We start from the raw sequence: 21,356 nt of genomic DNA, 5'->3' as shown, positions 1-21,356 counted from the left end.
TGGACATTAGAGCAGGGGTCTCCAACCTTGTCAATTTTAAGACTTGTAGACTTCAACTCTCAGAATTCCTCAGCCAGCTTTGCTTTCCACAAGTCTTAAAGTTGACAAGGTTGGAGACCCCTGCATTAGAGGAAACTAGAGGGAACTAAAAATTACAATTAAAATAGAAGAACACTTAAACTCAGCTTACAAGTATATAATGAAGCATTTTTTAAACATTGCATATATTGAAGGATATTTGAATATTTGAACAATGAACCCAGAAACTAATTTTAATAGTGTGTGACTCTAAAGTTTTATTTATTAAATAAATATATTTATGATATATAGTTGGGCCATTATATATTAAATATATAGCTGCCTTCGTCACATATAGGTGACATAGATAGACTGTGTCAAAAAGATATGGAAAAGAACAAGTTCCACCTGGCAAAACTGGAACTGACATAGAAAAACAGGCTACACTGGTGACACAAAAGAAATAATTAAAAGGGATTTACAAACAACTAACTAAGAGAATGACCTGGACAATCTTCTATATTAGATTTACAAAATAATCTTATTAAAGTTTGAAGACTTTTGTGAAAAGAGACAGACAACGAAGGAAAAAAAATCAAGTTCTACAACTTTATTTTAAAGGATTATAAAATCAAGATTGTTGAAAGTAAGAAGGAATATAACTGGTTTATTTGAATAAGGTTAAAATAGATTTTATTTTAAAATAGATTTGTTATCTCTGGCAACCATTAATGGATTTTTCCCAACATCAGAATTGAAATGATGATGCCTTCTGGTTTATAGTTAAGAGATGGGATCTGAGAACTGTGTTTTCCTGAAAATAAGACCCTGTCTTATATTTTTTTGAACCTGAAAGAAGCGCTTGGCCTTAGTGCCATGCGTTCAAAAGCCCTATTGAGCTTATTATCAGGGGATATCTTATTTTGGGGGACACAGGGTAGAAGAGATTATTTGTTGTATGTTAAGAGAAAGTGATTAATTATTAAAATTGTTTGTACTTGTGATGAAGGTGGAAAGTTGTTTATTTACTATATTTTCTTTTTTTATATTTTTTCTTCTTTCTTTTCTTCTACTCTTTCTTTATATTTATTTGTATTGTTTTTTCTAATTTTAATCTTTAATAAAGTTATTTGAAGTTTTGTTCTTGATTCTAGGTTTCTAATTGAATAAAGAAAAGCTTCTGGAACTGTTTTTACTATTATCAATTTAAAGCTGGAACAGGTTTTCCCTGACAAGGCAGTCCTATGGGGTGTACAAGGAGCTCATTAACAAACTATCAATTTATTTGTATGCATATTCATATACTGGTGAGGCAATATTACATAACTGGAGTTTAGGTTTGTAGATTCATAGTAATTAATTAGATATGATAAAAGTTCTGAACTATTGCATTATCCAGAAAGCTGCTCAGTAAACTCAGGAACAGTTACAAAATTCTTGTACCACAGTTTTCTAATATATCAACAAGATATGGAAATGGAGAATGCTTTCCCTACTCCATCCCCAAATAAAGCACTCTCTAAGACAATTAACTGTTTTGGACTTTGGAATCTGGTATTAGTTCATGAAAGCTACATGAGAAACATGTTCTTTGCTCTTGTAGCTAAACTGAACATCAAACAAATACTAGAATGATAAAAGTAGTACAAGTAGTAGAAGACCTATATAGGTTCAATGTGATAATATTTTGAATAACTTTCTATGTATCTGTCTGTCTGTCTGTCTCTCTCTCTCTCTCTTTCTCTCTTTGAGACATCTTAACCCTAAGCCTAACCCTAACGACCTGGTTAATGGGCTGTGGTCACATTCCCAGAACTCAGGATGTTTCCACAAAGCCCATTAATCAGGTTGTTACAACACAAAAGACTAATGGACACACAACTAGGACCACACCCACACAGGATGCTATGAAACAGCTGACTAATCTGCAAACACCCACTCCATCTACCAATCAAGATGCTACCACACAACCAACCAACCCTGTTGTGACCCAGGTTCCCGGACTCGGACTCCTGGAGGAGGATGATTCAGAGAGTGAGGAGGAGAAGCTGGCAAGGCCTGCTTCCCCTGGGTCCTCTCCCTCCCTGGCACCGACCCAGGAGGAGGAGGAGGGGCTGGCAAGGCCTGATTCCCCCGGGCCTTCTTCTGATTTGGCAACGCCCCAAGAACAGTCTTGTCTTGATGTGAGACTGCGCAGACGTGACCGGCGCGCACAGCAGAGGAGGCATTGGGACAGGGTCAGAGAATGATGAGTCACGGAGCGACACCCACAGGGGATATAAAAAGGAGGCGGAGCTTCCTGGCTTTTTGCATTGGACAAAGCAATGAATTTGCGCGGGCAAACTGTTTCATGGATAGAAGAATCTGTTCGTGAGTGACTCATGCTTTATCTATAATTTTCTGGCTATCTCCAGGGATTTTGGCAGGCGTGTGGGGAGATGTGTCCAGAACATCTCTGTGCCAGAAGGAATCCAGCCAAGTGTAAATAAACTTGGAGAAGTCCTTTGACTGACTTTTTGTTGGGAGTGGTGAGAGGGGGAAACAGAACAAACCCGCTTACAGCAACACTCCCCACCTCCCCACCAGTATTTATAGAGAGACAGCAGCTCTGACCACGCTTTGCTCACACAGGCACGAAGCCGAAAGCACCAGCCTGAAGATGATGAGTGAGACCTCGTCGAAACGTTGCCAAGATACTCTCAACCTTACATGGGAAAAAAACCAAAAATGCCAAGATCTACAAACATATATATATATATATATATATATATATATATATATATATATATATATATATATATATATATATATATATATATATAGAGAGAGAGAGAGAGAGAGAGAGAGAGAGAGAGAGAGAGAGAGAGAGAGAGAGAGAGAGATGTTATGTCCTCCTCGCCTCCGTCTGAACGATGGCTTAATTAGCCGGCTCTTATCAGTTCTGGCAGCAAAAGAGCCAGTGTCTGCCAAGAGCCCTTCAGCTCTAGTCAATCCGTGGATTTGCCTGATACAAAGAGACACACCAGCTTTTGCTGCCTTTTATATCCTGTGGGGTGTGGCTCCATGACTCAGCACTTCCTAGGCCTGCCCCTCCCCTGCTTCTGTTGTTTCCTTCTCTCCTGCCTACAAAACCTAGGATTCAGCCAAGCCTGATTGCTGTCAGTTGGGTCTGCAGGCGTGGCCTGGGGGAGGGAACGAGTCAGGGCCTGGGGGGGGGAAGAGTCAGGGGAAAGAGGCCTCGTTATCTCTTTCACCTGGCCTGCTTCTGGCTCCTGGAGCTGAGCCAGGGAGGCCGGTGCTTCCGAGATAAGTCCTGACGGCCCTTCCCCCTCACTGTCCAAGTCACTTTCTGGCAGCAGGCCCGGCTCCGAGTCACTTTCTGGCAGCAGGCCTGGCTCCAAGGCACTTTCGAGCATGGGGCCAGGTTCAGGGGCGGGAGCCACAACACTATATATATATATTCAGATATATATTCAGATTTTATACAAAATTTAGGTAGTCAATTTGGACCACCCTCCAATCTCACACCATTAGAACTTGTCCAGTTTAACTCCTTAAGAGCAATGTTTTAAGTTCCACACTTTGTCTCTAATGTCTCATTGTGCATGGAAGCTGGAATGGTGAGCGTGGTGACCAGAATTTGGCAAGCGATGCTATTCTACTGGACAAAGCTAATATTTTTCCTTACAATGCTGCTGATATTAGAAGATAAGTTTCAAAATGAGTGGAAACAAGCAATTTATAACAAGTTCCCCCTCTTAGGACTCACCTCCTCACTTATCTATTATCTCTGAGCTATGTAGAGACAAAACCCAAACTCAAACAATGTCTGTATGGTATAGACTGACAAACAGATGTGGGATATACTACTTAGCTTCTCATGATGGACAGTCATTGTGGCACCAGCCATGTACCTCAAATATCTTAATACTGCCAACCAGAGAAGAGCCTTTACCTTAGTCCAACATTATGCACTACCTACAACATTCCTAGCTGGAAGATACAGAAGGATACTATACCCTTTATGAGTATGCCCTTCTGACTCAGAATGGTTGCTGCTGTATCCTTATTTGTATTTATATTGATTGTTTCCTAGTATGATTTGATTGCTTATTGTACCCCACGACTATCATTAAGTGTTATACCTTATGATTCTTAATGAATGTATCTTTTCTTTTTATGTACACTGAGAGCATATGCACCAAAGACAAATTCCTTGTCTGTCCAATCACACTTGGTCAATAAAGAAGTCTATTCTATTCTATTCTATTCTATTCTATTCTATTCTATTCTATTCTATTCTATTCTATTCTATTCCATTCTAACAAGTAGAAACTATTAAACATATTATTTTCTATTGAAGCTTTCAACTGGACTGGACTGCCATCTGTCAGAAATGATGTAGGGTCTCCTGCTTGGTTGGGGGAGGTTTGGATTAGATGACCTACAAGGTCATCTACAAGGACCCTTCCAACTCTGTTATTTTGTATTATTCTGGATTATTCTGTATTACACTCTAATTGCTCCCTACTGATTAGTAAAATACAATATAATGACTAGCAGCACACACTATTTTTATTTTGTGATATTATTCCTGAAATAACATATGTTTGCCAGCTTCTTTGAGGTGACATACAAAATTAGACAAGGAATAACCAAGAGCAATTGAATGTGTTTGAGTAGGGAATGGCTTTGCCTTAACATTACCCACTGATCTTTTTTTTTAATGTCTGCTACTATATTGTGCCTTCCTCAGATGTGTCGTGGCTCTGTAATTTAATAGTTTAGGTTAGTTAACTAATAAGAATGAAGCTTTTAAGCATATTTTTCTATGTATCACTCCTTATTTATTTTTTGATGCTCTGGATATCTGAAAACTATTTTTCTTCTTTTTTTTCTGCTGGTTAATGACTACAGCAAAATTATTTGATTTGAAATTTGTGTACCATTGTTCTTCCTGATGATATATTTTCCTCTTTTGATGGTTAGTGATTCATAGATGGCCAACCTATATCTTATAGCAACAATAATTTTGATGGCTTAGTAACTCCTAGCAAGGAGAAATGATTCAATTCTCCCTGTCATTCCCTATAGCTATGTTTAATTTTTTTAAGTTTAAATATTCAATGCATTTGTGTCTGTAAGGAACCATAAAGGTATCAAACTAGTGACATATTCATCATGGCAACATTTTGCAAAGGACCCAATTTATCTACTTTCATCATGATAGCTGACAAAAATGACATAAATATTATAATGTATATATTATCTGCTCTCACACTGCTCCCCACTGATGCCTGAGTTTTAAGGTGCTAGTTAACCATGTTCATGTAATACCACATCAAGTTGCATCCTTAAAAATTCTCATATGACGCTAGACGTAATAAACATATAAATATATTGAAGATCAGCCATGAAGGACAGAACCTCATATAAAGCTCACTATTGCAATTCTCTTTTATTCTATGTAATGATTTTTTTCAAATACTTGGATTTGACAAAACTGTTTCAATTGTTGTAATGTAAAAAATTTATTCATATGTGAATCCCTTTTTTAACTTATTTATGCAAAGGGAATTTTTCATTCATTCATGATGGAAATTGGGTACCTTGAATAATCTACATTTCATAAGGGCTTCCCTATATTTTTGTAAAACCAGATATTTTAGAGCAGGGGTCACTAACCTTTTGGACCTCAGGGACCACTAAATTCATAATTTTAAATCCCACAGACCACTAATATGATCTACCTAATGACTGACTGGGTGGGCGTGGCAAGGTGGTCATGTGACTGGGTGGGTGTGGCCAACTCAATGTCACTCACATCGAGGGGCGCCTTGCCAGCCTCTACTTGCCACTCCTTGCCTTGAAGCAGTTGTTGGAGCTAAGCAGCCACCATGAGAAAGAGTTGGCAAAAGAGCTGGCTTAGTTCATATTGGATCTGACTGAGCAGGAGGCTCAGCAGAAGCACCTCACTGAGAACTACAAGCATAGGCTTTCCAAGCAGAGGGAAGACCTGCGGGAGTGCAAGGCCAGGTACTGGTGCCTGGATGCTCAGCGGACTGAGATGGTCAGCCAGTTCCAGGCCATGATGCAGTCCCATTAGAACAAGGCCCTCTGGCTCTTTGCTACCAGCAGTGCTTGCCTCCAACCTTCACTCAGAGCCCCACACCAGGAGGCTGAAGCAAACCCCAAGTTGGAATTTCTGCCCCCCCCAACCCACACAAAAAGACCCCGAAGGGGGAGACTCTCTGCAACAACACAAGTGTTCATTGCACGTATCCGGCCCAGGGACCGTAGTTTGAGGATTTTGTACTGATTTAGTACAATATAAAAAATGCAAATAATTTTTCTGGGGACCACCAAAATTTTCTCACAGACCACCAGTAGTCCACGGACCACCAGTTGGTGACCGCTGCTCTAAAGCAGGTGTGTCTAACTTGATTTCATTGAGGGCCGCATCAGGGATGTGTTTGACCTCAGGGGGACAGGGTGAGCATGATCAAGATGGGTGTGGTCAGCTCATCATCACTTGTGTCGGCACACCTGTGGTGGCCTGAGAACTCCGCCAGTGAAAACAGGTACCCAAGCTCCATTTTTTGCAGGCCTCCTGCAACTCTCCTGCCAGCAAAAACAGAGTTCAGGAGGGCTGCCCACAGCCTCGTGAGCTCCATTTTGGTGGCAAAGTCACCAAAATGACTTTTGGCGGTCAGTCCTTTGCTGTTTCCGGGGTGGCTCCATGGGCCAGATCTAAGCACCCCATGGACCGGATCTGGTCCCTGGGCCTTGAGTTTGACATCCCTGCTCTAAAGAGATAAGTAGGTTGATACTATTTTTGCCATTTTACATACAACTGAGAACACTTAAAAAATTTTAAGCAAGGAATGACATATCCTGCCTTTATATATTCAAGCTATCCTGGGTCATGCTATTTTTGTCACACCAGTTATACAATAAAAGGGAAGTGCATTTTTTATTGTCAGGTTATTTTCAGTAAGCCAAGAGCTTAGAAATAGAATCCACTATCTTCTATGTAGTATTCCAGTGTCAATGTAGATATTTTCTGCATGTTAAATTTTCCGATGATTTCCAGGGTGCATGTAAAATTTTAGATCCAGATCTGACAACCCATGACTTGTTGGATCATTATTTCAGAGATATTTTCTTACCTAAACAGAGAAATAGAATAACTATGTCCAGGCAAAAAAAGTCAGTGGAAGCAGGAATAATTTCCAGGTTCCTGTGAGCTTCTTTGTGGGAAACTGCTAGGAGCACTGGAAATCTTCCCTTCCTTTCCCTTTTTTTTTTCTTGCCGCATTGAGTTTAGATTTCCTGCTGGCTTTCCCATTGCTTAATTTAAAAAAATAATTGACACAGAATGGAATGCTTTTAAGAAATTATGTAAAGGGGGTCAGGACACTAGTCTGTCCATCTGGAGGATAATTTTTTGAAAATGAGGATGAAATTGGAGATAGACGCCTTTAAAAATGAGCAGGATCCAGCCAAAATCTGCAGAAGACAAAAATCCGGGGAGGGGGGGTGGTATGTTAATCTCAATCAGGAAAACACTTGTATAGTGGCTCAGATTGTTGCCAGGCCCTCTATTCTAAACTTCCTTCCTCTTTCTTTCCTGATGAAAGGACTTTATTTTCATAGGATGGGGGATCAGAGGTGATATTCAGCAGGTTCTGACCAGTTCTGGAGAACCAGTAGTGGAAATTTTGAGTAGTTCAGAGAACCGGTAAATGCCACTTCTAACTGGCCCCGCCCCCATCTATTCTCTGCCTCCCAAGTCCCAGCTGATCAGGAGGAAATAGGGATTTTGCAGTATCCTTCCCCTGGAGTGGGGAGGGAATGGAGATTTTACAGTATCCTTCCCCTGATATGCCCACCAAGCCATGCCATGCCATGCCATGCCATGCCATGCCATGCCATGCCCACCAAGACACGCCCACAGAACCAGTGATAAAATTTTTTGAATCCCATCACTGTGGTGGATGCTTCAGAATTGAGGGATATGTATGCGACATTTACACATTCTCATTTTAATTTTTAAAACTTAAAGCAGTCAAATTCTTTTATTACATGAAAATGTATTCTTATAGTTATGACAGTGTTAACGCATAAGTGTGAGTTTAAAATGTTAAACAGCACATGGATGGATGGATAAATTGCTTTGGCACAAAAACTTTGTCAAGCATGAAATCATGATGGTGGGGGAGAGAAGAACTGTTATTTGAATTGTTCCTGACTGAAAATATTATGACAGGACTATATAAAAGTGAACCTAAAACACTATTAAATTCAATGGCACAATTATCATGTTGCATGGCTAATTCTCTTGAAAAGTAACAAATAATGAAACTTCAGTAGGAGTCAGTCGGAGTTAAATCCATGAAGATAATGATAGCAGGAAATATTCAAGCCCAAATCTTGCAAACTGCCAGCTCAGCCCACACAAAAAAAACCTGCTTAATTATCATTCATGGAACAGAATTTGCATCTGTGCATCAATCAATCTCTACTTCCCTAAAAACTCACCTTACCTCTTCTCTTATCAGAAGTGTGCCCAGCAAAGTAAGGCAGGAATAGCACAGTATTGAAGGAGAATATTCTGAATGGAAGACTTCACAGCATTAAGAAATCTTAGAATGGTAAGTGGCTAATAATACATATAATAGGGATGGGATGGCAGGATGGACAATTGACTGTAAGAGGATAGAAACGGAACTGGTAAGATGCTACTGTTCGGCATGGGGATTTGGAGGAAAGAAACATTGGGCATAAAGACTTTTATCATGTACCAGTATTTCCAAAAGGAAATGTAAGAAACCATGTATCCTTAATAGGAAAAAGGAATGTTGGAAATAGTCTAGAGCAGGGGTCTCCAACCTTGTTCCCTTTAAGACTTGTGGACTTCAACTCCCAGAGTTCCTCAGCCAGCTTTGCTCTGGGAGTTGAAAGTTGTGCCTGGTTGGTTTCTATCATCTGCGCAGTTCTGAGAGGTCTACCATCTTTGTGAAGCAAATGCTATTATGTTTTAATTAAAAATGAACTACCGGTAAATGAAATTCTCATTGATCCATACTTATAGCTTCCATCTAGATCAAATGTTATTTTTTAAAAAAAACCAATTCCCATTTCTTTCCCATTTTATTTCTCTGTACATCTAGTCAGGTTCAGTTCTGAAATGCACTTCCATAATTTTAAAAGTTGTAAATTGCAACTGCTTATTTGATGCTACCTGCCTCTGTGATAGATTGGTTGGGTTTTACAAGCTCAAATACTTTCGCAACACAAGAGGAAAATTAAGATTTTTTTAAAAAATAGGATAAATGCATTCTGAACATCTTTTTCATGCAGTGGAAAGAAATGAACAAAAGCAGGATCCTGAAAGCTATATACACTCTAGGAAGTGGGGGGGAAATCAATACCTTTGAATGACACATGGGTAGAATAGAATAGAATAGAATAGAATAGAATAGAATAGAATAGAATAGAATAGAATTGAATTGAATTGAATTGAATTGAATTGAATTCTTTTTTGGCAATGTGATTGGACACACAAGGAATTTGTCTTGGTGCATACATTCTCAATGTACATAAAAGAAAAGATATATTTGTCAAGAATCATAAGGTACAACACTTAATGATAGTCATAGGGAACAAATAATCAATCAAATCATATTAGGAAACAGTCAATATAAATCATAAAGACACCAGCAACAAGGTTACAAGTCGTACAGTCATAAGTGGGAAGAGATGGGTGATAGGAACGATGAGAAGATTAATAATAATTCAGACTTAATAACTAGTTTGACAGTGTTGCGGAATTATTTGTTTAGCTGAGTGATGGTGTTCAGGAGAAAACTATTTTTCTGTCTAGTTGTTCTGGTGTGCAGTGCTCTATAGCATCGTTTTGAGGGTAGGAGTTGAAACAGTTTATGTCCAGGATGTGAGGGTTCTGTAAATATTTTCACAGCCCTCTTTTTGACTCGTGCAGTATACAGGTACTCAATGGAAGGCAGGTTGGTAGCAATTGTTTTTTCTGCAGTTCTAATTATCCTCTGAAGTCTGTGTCTGTCTTGTTGGGTTGCAGAACCAAACCAGACAGTTATAGAGTGCAGATGACAGACTCCATAATTCCTCTGTAGAACTATATCAGCAGTTTCTTAGGCAGTTTGAGCTTTCTGAGTTGGCGCAGAAAGAACATTCTTTGTTGTGCCTTTTTGATGACGTTTTTGATCTTAGGTGTTCATTTTAGGTCTTGAGATATGGTAGAACCTAGAAATTTGACGGTCTCTACTGTTGATACTGTGTTGTCTAGTGTTGTAAGAAATGGTAATATGGGAGGTTTCTCCTAAAGTCCACCACTATTTCTACAGTTTTTAGTGTGTTCAGTTCCAGATTGTTCCGGTCACACCACAAGGCTAGTTGGTCAACTTCCCGTTTGTATGCGGATTCATCATTGTCTCGAATGAGACATCTTCAGACTTCAGTAATTTAACAACTGGATCGTTTGAGATGCAGTCATTGGTGTATAGAGAGAAGTGGAGAGAGCACACAACTTTGTGGGGCCCCTTTGCTAATTGTACAGGTATCTGATTTGATTCTGCTTAGCTTCACCTGCTGCTTCCTGTTTGTTAGGAAGCTTATGATCCACTTACAAGTGTGTTCTGGTACCGCTAGCTGGTTTAGCTTAGTTAGAAGAATATCTGGAATGATGGTATTGAATGCTGAACTAAAGTCTACAAAGAGGACCCTTGTGTAGGTCTTTGGAGATTCAAAATGTTGTATGATGTAGGTGCAGAGCCATATTAACAGCATCATCTGTTGATCTATTTGCTCAGTATGCAAATTGCAGGGGGTCTAACAGCAGATACGTGATGGTTTTCAAGTGGGACAGCATTAGCCTTTCAAAGATTTTCAGGACTACAGATGTTAGAGCAACTGGTCTGTAGTCATTCAGTTCCTTGATGATGGACTTCTTCGGCACTGGGATGATAGTAGAGCGTTTGAAGAAAGAATATGGATATTGATAAATATTTGAAAGAATATAAGGTTAAAGGTTTAACTAATGAACAAAGGGAAGAGTTGAATCGGCCTATAACTTCTGAGGAAATTACTTTGGTAATAAAGCAATTAAAAATAGGGAAATCCCCAGGCACAGATGAACTTACAGCAATATATTATAAGAAGTTACAGGATGAGATAGTTGGTCCACTTATGGAGTTATTTAATCAGATACTGATGGGAGGAGGAGTGCCACCATCATGGAGGACTACTTTTATTTCATTGATACCAAAAGAGGATCAGGATTGTACTAAGCCTGGGAATTATAGACCGATTTCACTCTTGAATAATGATTATAAGATTTTTGTGAAAATAATGGCAAATAGGTTAATGGAAATTGTACAACAAAGGATTCATACTGACCAGTGTGGTTTTATAAAAGGGAGACAAATGAGGAATAATGTTAGGCAGATAGTGAATTTATTGGAATATTTGGAAAAGAAAAATCAGATTCTGGCAGCGTTTATATTTTTGGATGCAGAGAAAGCTTTTGATTGTTTGCATTGGGAATTTTTATTTAAATTAACAGACAAAATGCAATTTGGAAATGGTTTTATAAGAAATTTATGGCAATTTAGGGCAATTTATGGAGAGCAAACAGCTTAGATAATAATTAATGGTAGTTTGACAGATAGTTTTAAAATTGCGAAAGGAACAAGGCAGGGGTGTCCTTTATCACCTTTATTGTTTATTTTGTCTTTGGAACCTTTATTGGATAAGATAAGGGAGATAGAGGGTATTAGAATTAGAAGACATGAATACAAAGTCAGAGCATTTGCAGATGATTTGGTGTTATGTTGACTCAGCCTATAAATTCGAGTGTATATTTGTTGGAAGTAATTAATCAATATGGAAGGGTCTCAGGGTTTAAAGTGAATCAAAATAAAGCAAAAGTGTTAACCAAAAATATGATTAAGAATCAGAAAGAAAAACTAGAGGAAATAACAGGATTTGAAATTGTAAAAAAGGTTAAATATTTAGGAGTCTTTCTTACTTTATCAAATGTACAATTGTATAAGAATAATTATGATGTGTTATGGAAAAAAATTCAGAAGGAAATGAATACTTGGAAAAAATTACAATTATCTTTGTTGGGGAGAATAGCAGCTATAAAAATGAATGTTTTGCCTAAATTCTTGTTCTTGTTTCAGATGATACCAATAATTAAGAAAGACAAAAATTTGGAAGAATGGCAGATTGGAATTAATAAATTTATATGGGAAGGGAAAAAAGCGAGAGTCAAAATGAAAATAATGCAAGATACACGGGAAAGAGGAGGATTAAAAATGCCTAATTTAAAACTGTATTATGAAGCAGTTGTTCTTTCGGTAATAAGTGATTGGTTTAATTTGACGGAGGAAAGGATTTTGAATATAGAAGGTTATGATTTATTATATGGTTGGCATGCATATTTATTGTATGATAAGAAAGTAGATAAAGCTTTTAAGAATCATGTGTTGAGAATTTTTCTTCTGCGTGTCTGGAAAAATATTATTATAAGTTAAATTATAAAATTCCTATATGGGCAAGTCCTCGGCATGCAGTAGAGAATATAAATATAGAACAGGAACAAGAAATGATTACTTATAAAGATCTTTTATATAATGAGAGGGGAAATTTACAACTAAAATCTTTGGAGACATTAAAAGAAGAAGGGAGGAATTATACTTGGTTTCAATATGGACAGTTAAAGGCTAGATGGAAAGAAGATCAGAAAATTGGTGTTATTCAAAATGAAGAAAATTTGGTTAAACAATTTAGAAATCAAACCCAGGGGCATATAAAGAGATTGTATAATGTGTTGATAGAAATAGATTCTGAAAAAGATTTAATAAAGGATTGTATGATAAAATGGGCACAGAATATTCAGGAACCAATAATGTTGGAAACATGGGAAAAATTTGGGTTAGAAATGTTAAATTTACGCAAGCGCAGAATTTAAGGGAAAATTTTTATAAGATGTTTTATAGATGGCATTTAGATCCTAAGAAATTATCATGTATGTATCCAGATATGCAAGCGAAATATTGGAGATGTAATTGTGATGATGCTACATATTTTCATGTATGGTGGACTTGTAAGAAAATTAAATCTTTCTGGATAAGAATTTGGTGGATTATGCAGAATGTTCTGAAGAAGAAGATAAAGTTCCTACCACAATTTTTCCTTTTGGGAATAACAACAGACTGTACAGTGATTGAGACTAAATTGATTTTGAACTTAATAACAGCAGCAAGACTGTTGATTGGACAATATTGGAAGAAAAAAGAATTACCCACAATAGAAGAATGGATATTGAAAGTTTCCAATTTGGCTGAGATGGCTAAAATCTCAGCCTTCTTGAAAGACAGTACTCAAGAAAAATATCTAAATGAATGGAAGAATTGGATTGATTATATTCAAAATAGATATCAGATTAAGAAATTTCAGATTGCCTTTGAATGAAGGACGTTGTTTTTGATTTTAATGGAAGAAGGTTATGTGAGAGAGAAGGATTATAATTGTGTTAGATTTTAAAAATTTAATGTATGACTGTTTGTTTATTGAACTATACCTTGTGTTTGCTCCGGGAAGTCGGGGGAGGGGAGGGGGGTTTTGGAGGGAGGGGGAAGGAGGGGGAGGGGGGAGGGGAGGGGAAAAATTTAATTGTTGTTGTAAAACTTTTTCAATTAAAAAAAAAAGAAGGAACATAGCACATCTCTAGCGATTTATTGAAGATATTGGTGAAGATGGAGGCCAATTGGTCAGCACAGACTTTTAAGCAAGAAGGAGTTATCTTGTCTGGGCCTGGAGCTTTTCTTGGCTTTTGTCTGTGAAATAGGTCTTGTACTTCCTTTTCTGTGATCACTAGGGGTTGGGAACCGAATGGGAAGGGGTCAGTTGTAGGAGGCTTGGCTGTTGTTGTTGTGTCTGAGATGGGGGTTGTGGATATAGGTGGCTGTAGTTTCCTTTCAAACCTGCAGTAAAACACGTTCAGGTCATCTGCCAGTTGTTGATTTCCTTCAGCCTGGGAATTAATTTGTTTCTCTCTGCTAAGTTATTCCACAGTCTCACTCAAGAAAACAATAATTTTGTGAGATAAAACTTTATTCTAAAGAGCCAAATGCATAACCAAATATAAAAAGGAGAAAAACAATCTGAATAACATTTTTTGTTTATTATTTAAAAAATTGCTAAGAGATGATTGTTATCTGTGCAGTGCCAAGAATGGAGAATGTTTGTAATTGCTGAAACGGTGTGAGAATAAAACTTTATAATCATATGGCTGATTTTTACAATTGATCTTTATGTCCTGTTCATTTGATGCAAGCATCTGGTAATCATATAGATAGATTTTTATCCTTGATGATCTATCCTTAACCTGGTCTGCAGGAGTTCCAATGGTGCACCAATCTCCCCCTTGCTGTTAAGGATGGATGCATTTCCTCCACCCTTGCCTAGTTAAAGGTATTTACTAGATCATTTCTATTCCATGTGCAGGTCTGAAACCTGGCAGCACAGTGTCCAGATAATCCATTTTCTTTGCAATATTTGATTCACCACCATTGTCCCAATACTTATGCTCAGGCAGATTCATTCCTTGACCACCTCCACCAGCACTCTAGATGTCACAGTTCATCTCCTGCAGGCTCCCAGTAAACCAAAGAACCATCTAATATTGTCCCACTGAGAGAAACTACTGTGAAACAATTTTATCAATGGCTCAGTATATTGCTGTCTCTAGCCCAGTAGGGTTAAGTCGTTAACTTCTGGGCCCAACTGAACTTCAGACATGGAGAGTGAAGTTCTTCAACACCAAAAGGCAAGCGATTGTCACCAGCAGTTCAGCAACTAGAACCAGAGGCCAAGGAAGGAACCCTATCAGTATCAAAGAAGCCAATACACCAATAGGCTCCAACTTGTCTCTACAGTCCAACTTAATATATAAACATTTCCTCCTTGCCAGAAAGACAAACACTGGTAATTGGTAAGGTTACCAAATAGATCAGTGCTATCTCTACCCCAGTCCTAATCTCTAGGCTGAAGAGGACCCAAAAACCAGTGAGACATATTTCAGAGACAATAGTACCCCTAGCATCACCTAGCTGGATCTCAGTAATACATACCAGGTCTCCCTGCTCACCCATCTTTAAATCATGGAAGTGGTCTTAATATAGATGTTTAACAGTCAAACCCCAAGGCCAAAGATACAGTTCTCCATATAATTTGATAAAATATAAGAAAATTAATGTTGATCAATTGATCAGCTCATATTATTTGTCAGGATTCCAAGTAACACCCTCAACGAAAGAAAACTCTGAGGCTTGAAGCTCCTCAAAGTTCTATTTTATTAGAGATGTCATATTGGCACATCTGGGAAAACCCAAATCTGAAAGCTCTTCATTTTTCTCCACTCAAAGGAAAGTCCAAGTCCCTGCCCAGCACTCACAGATTCATCCCATGGTCCAATCAAAGCACTGTCCCAAATGGAGATGCCTCCCAGTCACACCCCTCCAGGTGCAGGGCAAGATGTCCTTGACAATCTGAGAAAGGAATGTTATTATGACTATATATCACCCCTACTTCAACTAATCCCCCTCCCAGTTTCCCACAACACTAAATGTGGCAGGCCTGAAGGCCCGAAGCAGGCCTGACATTATTTATTGAAACATCAAAGTTAAATCTCTTTAATATATTTTTTGCAATTATACTAGGCATGTTTTTCAAAAGCAAGTCCCGCTGTTCAATGAGATTGAATGCACACAGTATTACAAATTTTAGAAAAATTATGGAGTGATAATGAAAATCTAATACTGGCTGATTTAACTCATAACCAAACAAATGGTTATTTCAAGGTTTTGTACAAATTATTTCCTCTCAATTCATAAAAATGATTTGCTTTAACTATGGGTATATAGTGTACAAAATTCTTCATAGAGGAAATCTATCTGGTCACTAAGAGTCAACACCAACTATATCAGATAATCAATCAATCAATCAAAAGTGTAAAAAATATGACAAACACCTGTAAGTTTCACGTTCTCCTTTTAAAGCCTTGAATCATATCTTCAGCTACTTGAGAGAAGATACTGTACAGCGCCTAGAGTACTGAACAAGAATTTAGTATCTATGAGGTACAACACATGCTTTCATACAACTGAGTAAAAATGAGGTGCCTGGACTTTTAAATTCATATATATATATATATATATATATATATATATATATATATATATATATATATATATATATATATATATATATATATATATATATATACACACACACACACACACACACACACATACCATTTACCTAATAATCTACCTTGTTGCCATTCAATTGTGTCACGTACATTATAGTCTTAAAGATATTATTCTGATGTTGTGGAAGGTCATCGTCAAAATTCCAGACTGATAATGATAGAAGAGCCACTGTTTGTGTTTCTGAGTTTTACATAAGACATTTGAGATATCAGTTATATAATATTTAAATGCTGTGTCCTGAATAATCTTAATCTTAATATAAATGTTTATTTTAATTCTTCATGAATAATTATGATCCAATGCATGATGTACTTTTGAAGTTGCTTACAGAAACCAAATGTAAAGTCAAACAAACTGATCTGATTTAGCTACAATTCTTTGGAGACTAAATGAGGTAGCATTATGTGAATATAATTTTTCTCATTTACTATAAATATGAATTCTAAAGAAGTCCTTTGAAGTTTAAAGCAATATTTTCTACAGAACTATGTTTCTAAACCTAACTTTAGCCAAATAGAGCAAGGGAAAGCATTGGAAGTAGGTATGATGAAGATACTATTTCACCAGCTCATACCTGGCCTACCTGGTGAAGAAGGAGAGTACAAAAGTTGGCTTGAAACTCAACATTTAAGAAAAGTAAGATCATGGCATCTGGCCCTCTCAATTCCCAGCAAGTAGATGGGGAAGAAATGGAGGTAGTGACAGATTTTATTTTCCTGGGCTCCAAGATCACCACAGATGGGGACTGCAGCCAAGAAATAAAAAGACCCTTGCTTCTGGGGAGGAAAGCTATGGCAAATCTAGACAGCATACTAAAAACCAGAGATATCACCCTGCCAACAGAAGTATGTATAGTCAAGGCTATGGTTTACCCAGTTGCAATGTACTGCTGTGAAAGTTGGACCATAAGAAAGGCTGAGGCAGAGAATTGAGGCCTTTGAACTCTGGTGCTGGAGAAGACTCCTGTGAGTCCCTTGGACTGCATGGCGATCAAACCGGTCCATCCTAGAGGCGATCAGCCCTGACTGCTCTTTAGAAGGCCAGATCCTGAAGATGAAACTCAAATACTTTGGCCACCTAATGAGAAGAAAAGTCATAGGAGAAGAACCTAATGCAGGGAAAGATTGGGGGCAAAAGAAGATGGGGATGACAGAGAATGAGGTGGCTGGATGGAGTCACTGAAGCAGTAGGCATCAGCTTGAATGGACTCCGGGAGATGGTAGAGGACAGGAAGGCCTGGAGGAATGTTGTCCATGCAGTTGCTGTGGGCCGGACACGACTTCGCAACTAACAACAATAACAATCCCTGGCCTAACTTAAAATGAAAGACAGCCACTTCATGGTTATGACACTATGATGAAAACAACATGTAGAAAAAGATTTTTAAAATTGTTATGATTCCATTTCACTAAAATCAGTGAGGTAGGCTCACAGAACTCATTTGAATGTGATACAAGGTTAGATAACACTGAGATTAAATTGTTTAAGCAAATGTTTGAAGAAAATGAATTCAATTGGAATGAAGTGCTAATGAACTTTAAATAGACTTAATCTATTTATTCAAATTTATTATAGAGTAATCTAATTTGGATTGTTGTCTACTTCCTACTTGGCACAGCAGAAGGTAAGGCAATTTACCATTTATTATATTTTGCCTCAGAACAATTTCATGTTTGATTTAACAAGGAAGTAGATACAAGAAAATAAATACACATTTTATATTGATTAATATAAATAAATTTCATTAATTCATCTACCAATTTTTTGTCAGCTATATCAGCAAGTAAATACAGCTACCGAACCTAATGATGTTACATGTATTTTGTAGGGTTTTAACTTTTAATATGTATGCAATTCCATCATGATGTCATGTGTTCATCTGTGGATATGTATGTTTGGTTACTGTCTACAAGAATGGCGGAGCTCTTCAATTTTTAGAGACTTCAGATCTTTTCTTCATTTGTGCTTGATGAAAATGTTATCTTTCCCCAACCATTATAGTAAAAGATGATGGTATTTTCTTGAAGAGTAAATGAATATTGATGGAGCTATGACTTAGCTCCACTGAATTTTTAATTTCCAAGGTTTCTCTTGGAAAGACAAATTTTTCTCTTAACTAGTTGTCGACTACTTAAAATCTTATTATAAGTTATATAATGTGTGATAAAATCTAATTATCTTATAAATGTGGCAAATTATTTTATTTTATTTATTTATTTATTTTTGTCACAACATCATATAAAAAGGATTATATAGTATATAAACATATATATGAGTAAATATTAGGAGGTATAAGCATCAATATATATATAGGAAGAAGAAAAGAAAAGAAAAAAAACAATAGAACAGGAACGGTAGGCACGTTTGTGCGCTTATGCACGCCCCTTATTCAAATTTATGGACTATGGACCCTTCCCCTTCTTCAAGTTTATGGACTATGTAGAGTGAGACATAAATATAGTGAATCAGACTCTATGGAGATTCTCAGTCATCTAGGTCATGGTGGTCCCAAAGGTGCTTTTTCAAAAGGCAACTGTATTTTCTTTCTTTGCGCTAAAGACATTTCGCTTCTCATCCAAGAAGTCTCTTTAATTCTGAACTTATAGTTGGATGAAATGCAAAACATCTTCAAGCAAAAACAAAGAAAGTTCAGTTGCCTTTTGAAAAAGCACCTTTGGGACTCCCAGATCAGAACCAAATTTTAGAGAAGTGACATGAAGATATAGGTAGTCCTCATGTAGCAACTGCAATTGGTTTTGGTGACTTGGTTAGTAAGTGAAGTCATCACTAAAATAAAAATCAGGTGACTGTGCTTACAATTTTATTTCAGCTTTCCTTTGCTTTGTAGTGTCCGAATGATACAACCTTAAAGAGCTGGGTGACCCCAAATGACAGAAAGGTTTCTGGAACTCAACTCACAAGAAAGCTGGGTAAAAGGGCAATCTTATAGCATTTCCCCCTCATTAGTGGGAATGGTCACGCCAGGGCTGGGATAATTAGCAAGAAGAAAATTAATATCTGAATTTATATTCATTTTAGCCGAAGAGATTACAAGCAAGTAAGCAGACACAGAATGGGGAATTCAGATTGAAAGAAGTGTGTAAGTGCCAGCTGTTTCCTGCTTAGGAACAAGCAAAAGCCTTCAGTGTAAAACTGATTAGGTTGCTGCCATTTTCAAGCAGCAGTGCCACCTGGCCAGAGGGATCTAATCAGCTAATGAAGGCTAAGCTTGTTAAATCGCAGTTAGCACTTTTTAGGGATGCACTTTTTTTAGGGATGCACTGTATTGCAAATAAAAGCAATTCAGGAAGAGATAGCTTGTTTAAGCAATCTCTCTGCATTGGGAGATGAGGAGGGGAGAAAAAAAATAGATGAGACACAGGACAATGGAATACTGTCCTACAGGTATTTGTTGTTTACCAATTGCCTCATTGAACAATTATTCCAAGTTACAACAGAATAATAAAGAAAGCTTTTCAGCCCTTGCATTTATGACCATTGCAGTATTTCCTAATCATATGATTGCCATTCAGACCTTTCACAACCAATGTACATTTATGACTACTGCCCCATGGTGAAGTGATTACATTTGTGTGCTTCATAACTGATGTGAATAAGCAATGATAAGCAGGGTTGTTAGAGAAGGTGGAGTTAAAATCATAATTCAGGGCAATGTGATGTTTCACTTACTGACTGGTGTTTCTCTTAATAATTGAAAGGAAAGTGAGGTCATATGCCATTACGGTCCATGATGTTTTGCTTAATGACCATAGTACTTCGAGACAGTCCCAATTGTGGTTGCTAAGCAACGATTACTATGACTATGTGACACACACACTCTGCAAAGTTCGTAAATTATATATTCATCACCATTGTAATTGAAATGGTTACTTGTACTTGGTTCAATTTATCTGAAAGGCAAGATGTTAGGGAAGGCTAGTATGAACATTTAAAATAGTTAAAATGAGCTGTCCTAAAGTTATATGTAGTGAAATATTTATACATACATACATATATACATAATATCAGGGGTGAAATCCAGCAGGTTCTGACAGGTTCTGGAGAACCAGTAGCGGAAATTTTGAATAGTTCAGAGAACCGAAAAATGTCATCTCTGGCTAGAGCCAGAGTGGGATGGGAATGGAGATTTTGCAGTATCCTTCCCCTGGAGTGGGGTGGGAATGGAGATTTTGCAGTATCCTTCCCCTGCCACACCCACCAAGCCATGCCCACAGAACCGGTAGTAAAAAAATTTAAATTTCACCACTGCATAATATACTTACAAATGTCTAAAATGAATGAATTTTGGAAAAAAAAGTGAATGAAATTAATCATTTTCAGATTTTACTTTGTGTACCCTCTAGCCAATGAAGTCTGTTATGAAACAATAGGCTGCTTTTCTGATAAACCGCCTTGGTCAGGAATACCTGGGAGACAGCTGTTTGGCTTACCGGCATCTCCAGAAAAGATGAATATCTCTTTCTCACTTTTCACAAAAGAAACTGGAAATATCCCACAAGTATGATTATTATTATTAATCTGATTATAATTTAGTTACTTACTTTGCAAATATCTATTTTTCCTCTTTCGTAGAATCCAAAAATAGGTGGATTTATTTTTTTAGACTGGCTAATTAGATGGATTAAAATGTATACTGAAAAAAGTACAAACCAAACCTTTATTGTCAACGCACAACATGTGTACAATGAGATTGAATGAGCCTCCCTAAAATTGCTTTAAAGTATTTTTAAAATATTAGTTGTAGATAAATGCAATTATTAGACCAGCAATTGTCTGAATTAGTATTATTCAATTTACTGAGTTACCGAAAATGCCAAAACTGGCTTAAAATATTTGCAACTGAGAATAAGAAAAAAGCTAACTTTTTAACAGATTAGCTGCAAGGTCTGATCACTTATGATCTGATGGCTGAGGCAAATCAGAGGTTTTTTGTTGTTTTTTTGCCATCTGGATAACAGCAATGGAGTGATAGACTTGTTCCATGTGTTAGTCAGAGAA

At 37.3% G+C, this 21,356-nt stretch overlaps 1 protein-coding gene across 4 annotated transcripts in view; it reads left to right on the top strand.

The window, feature by feature from the left end:
- LOC131200826 (pancreatic lipase-related protein 2-like) overlaps positions 1-21,356 on the top strand; it is a 41,608-nt gene that overhangs the window by 1,870 nt on the left and 18,382 nt on the right. For 3 of the 4 annotated variants that reach the window (XM_058188097.1, XM_058188098.1, XM_058188096.1), the window contains exons 2-4: positions 8,580-8,672; positions 17,913-17,961; positions 20,702-20,856. In XM_058188097.1, the coding sequence (XP_058044080.1) occupies positions 8,637-8,672; positions 17,913-17,961; positions 20,702-20,856 (240 nt within the window). In that variant the 5' untranslated portion in view covers positions 8,580-8,636. Of the gene's footprint in view, positions 1-8,579; positions 8,673-17,912; positions 17,962-20,678; positions 20,857-21,356 lie in introns of those variants that run through there. The other variant, XM_058188099.1, reaches the window with a different exon arrangement.

Source organism: Ahaetulla prasina, chromosome 6 (genome assembly GCF_028640845.1).
Source record: "Ahaetulla prasina isolate Xishuangbanna chromosome 6, ASM2864084v1, whole genome shotgun sequence".
NCBI lineage: Eukaryota > Metazoa > Chordata > Lepidosauria > Squamata > Colubridae > Ahaetulla > Ahaetulla prasina.
Note: the sequence above shows the minus strand (reverse complement) of the source record. Positions and strands in the feature narration are given on the sequence as shown.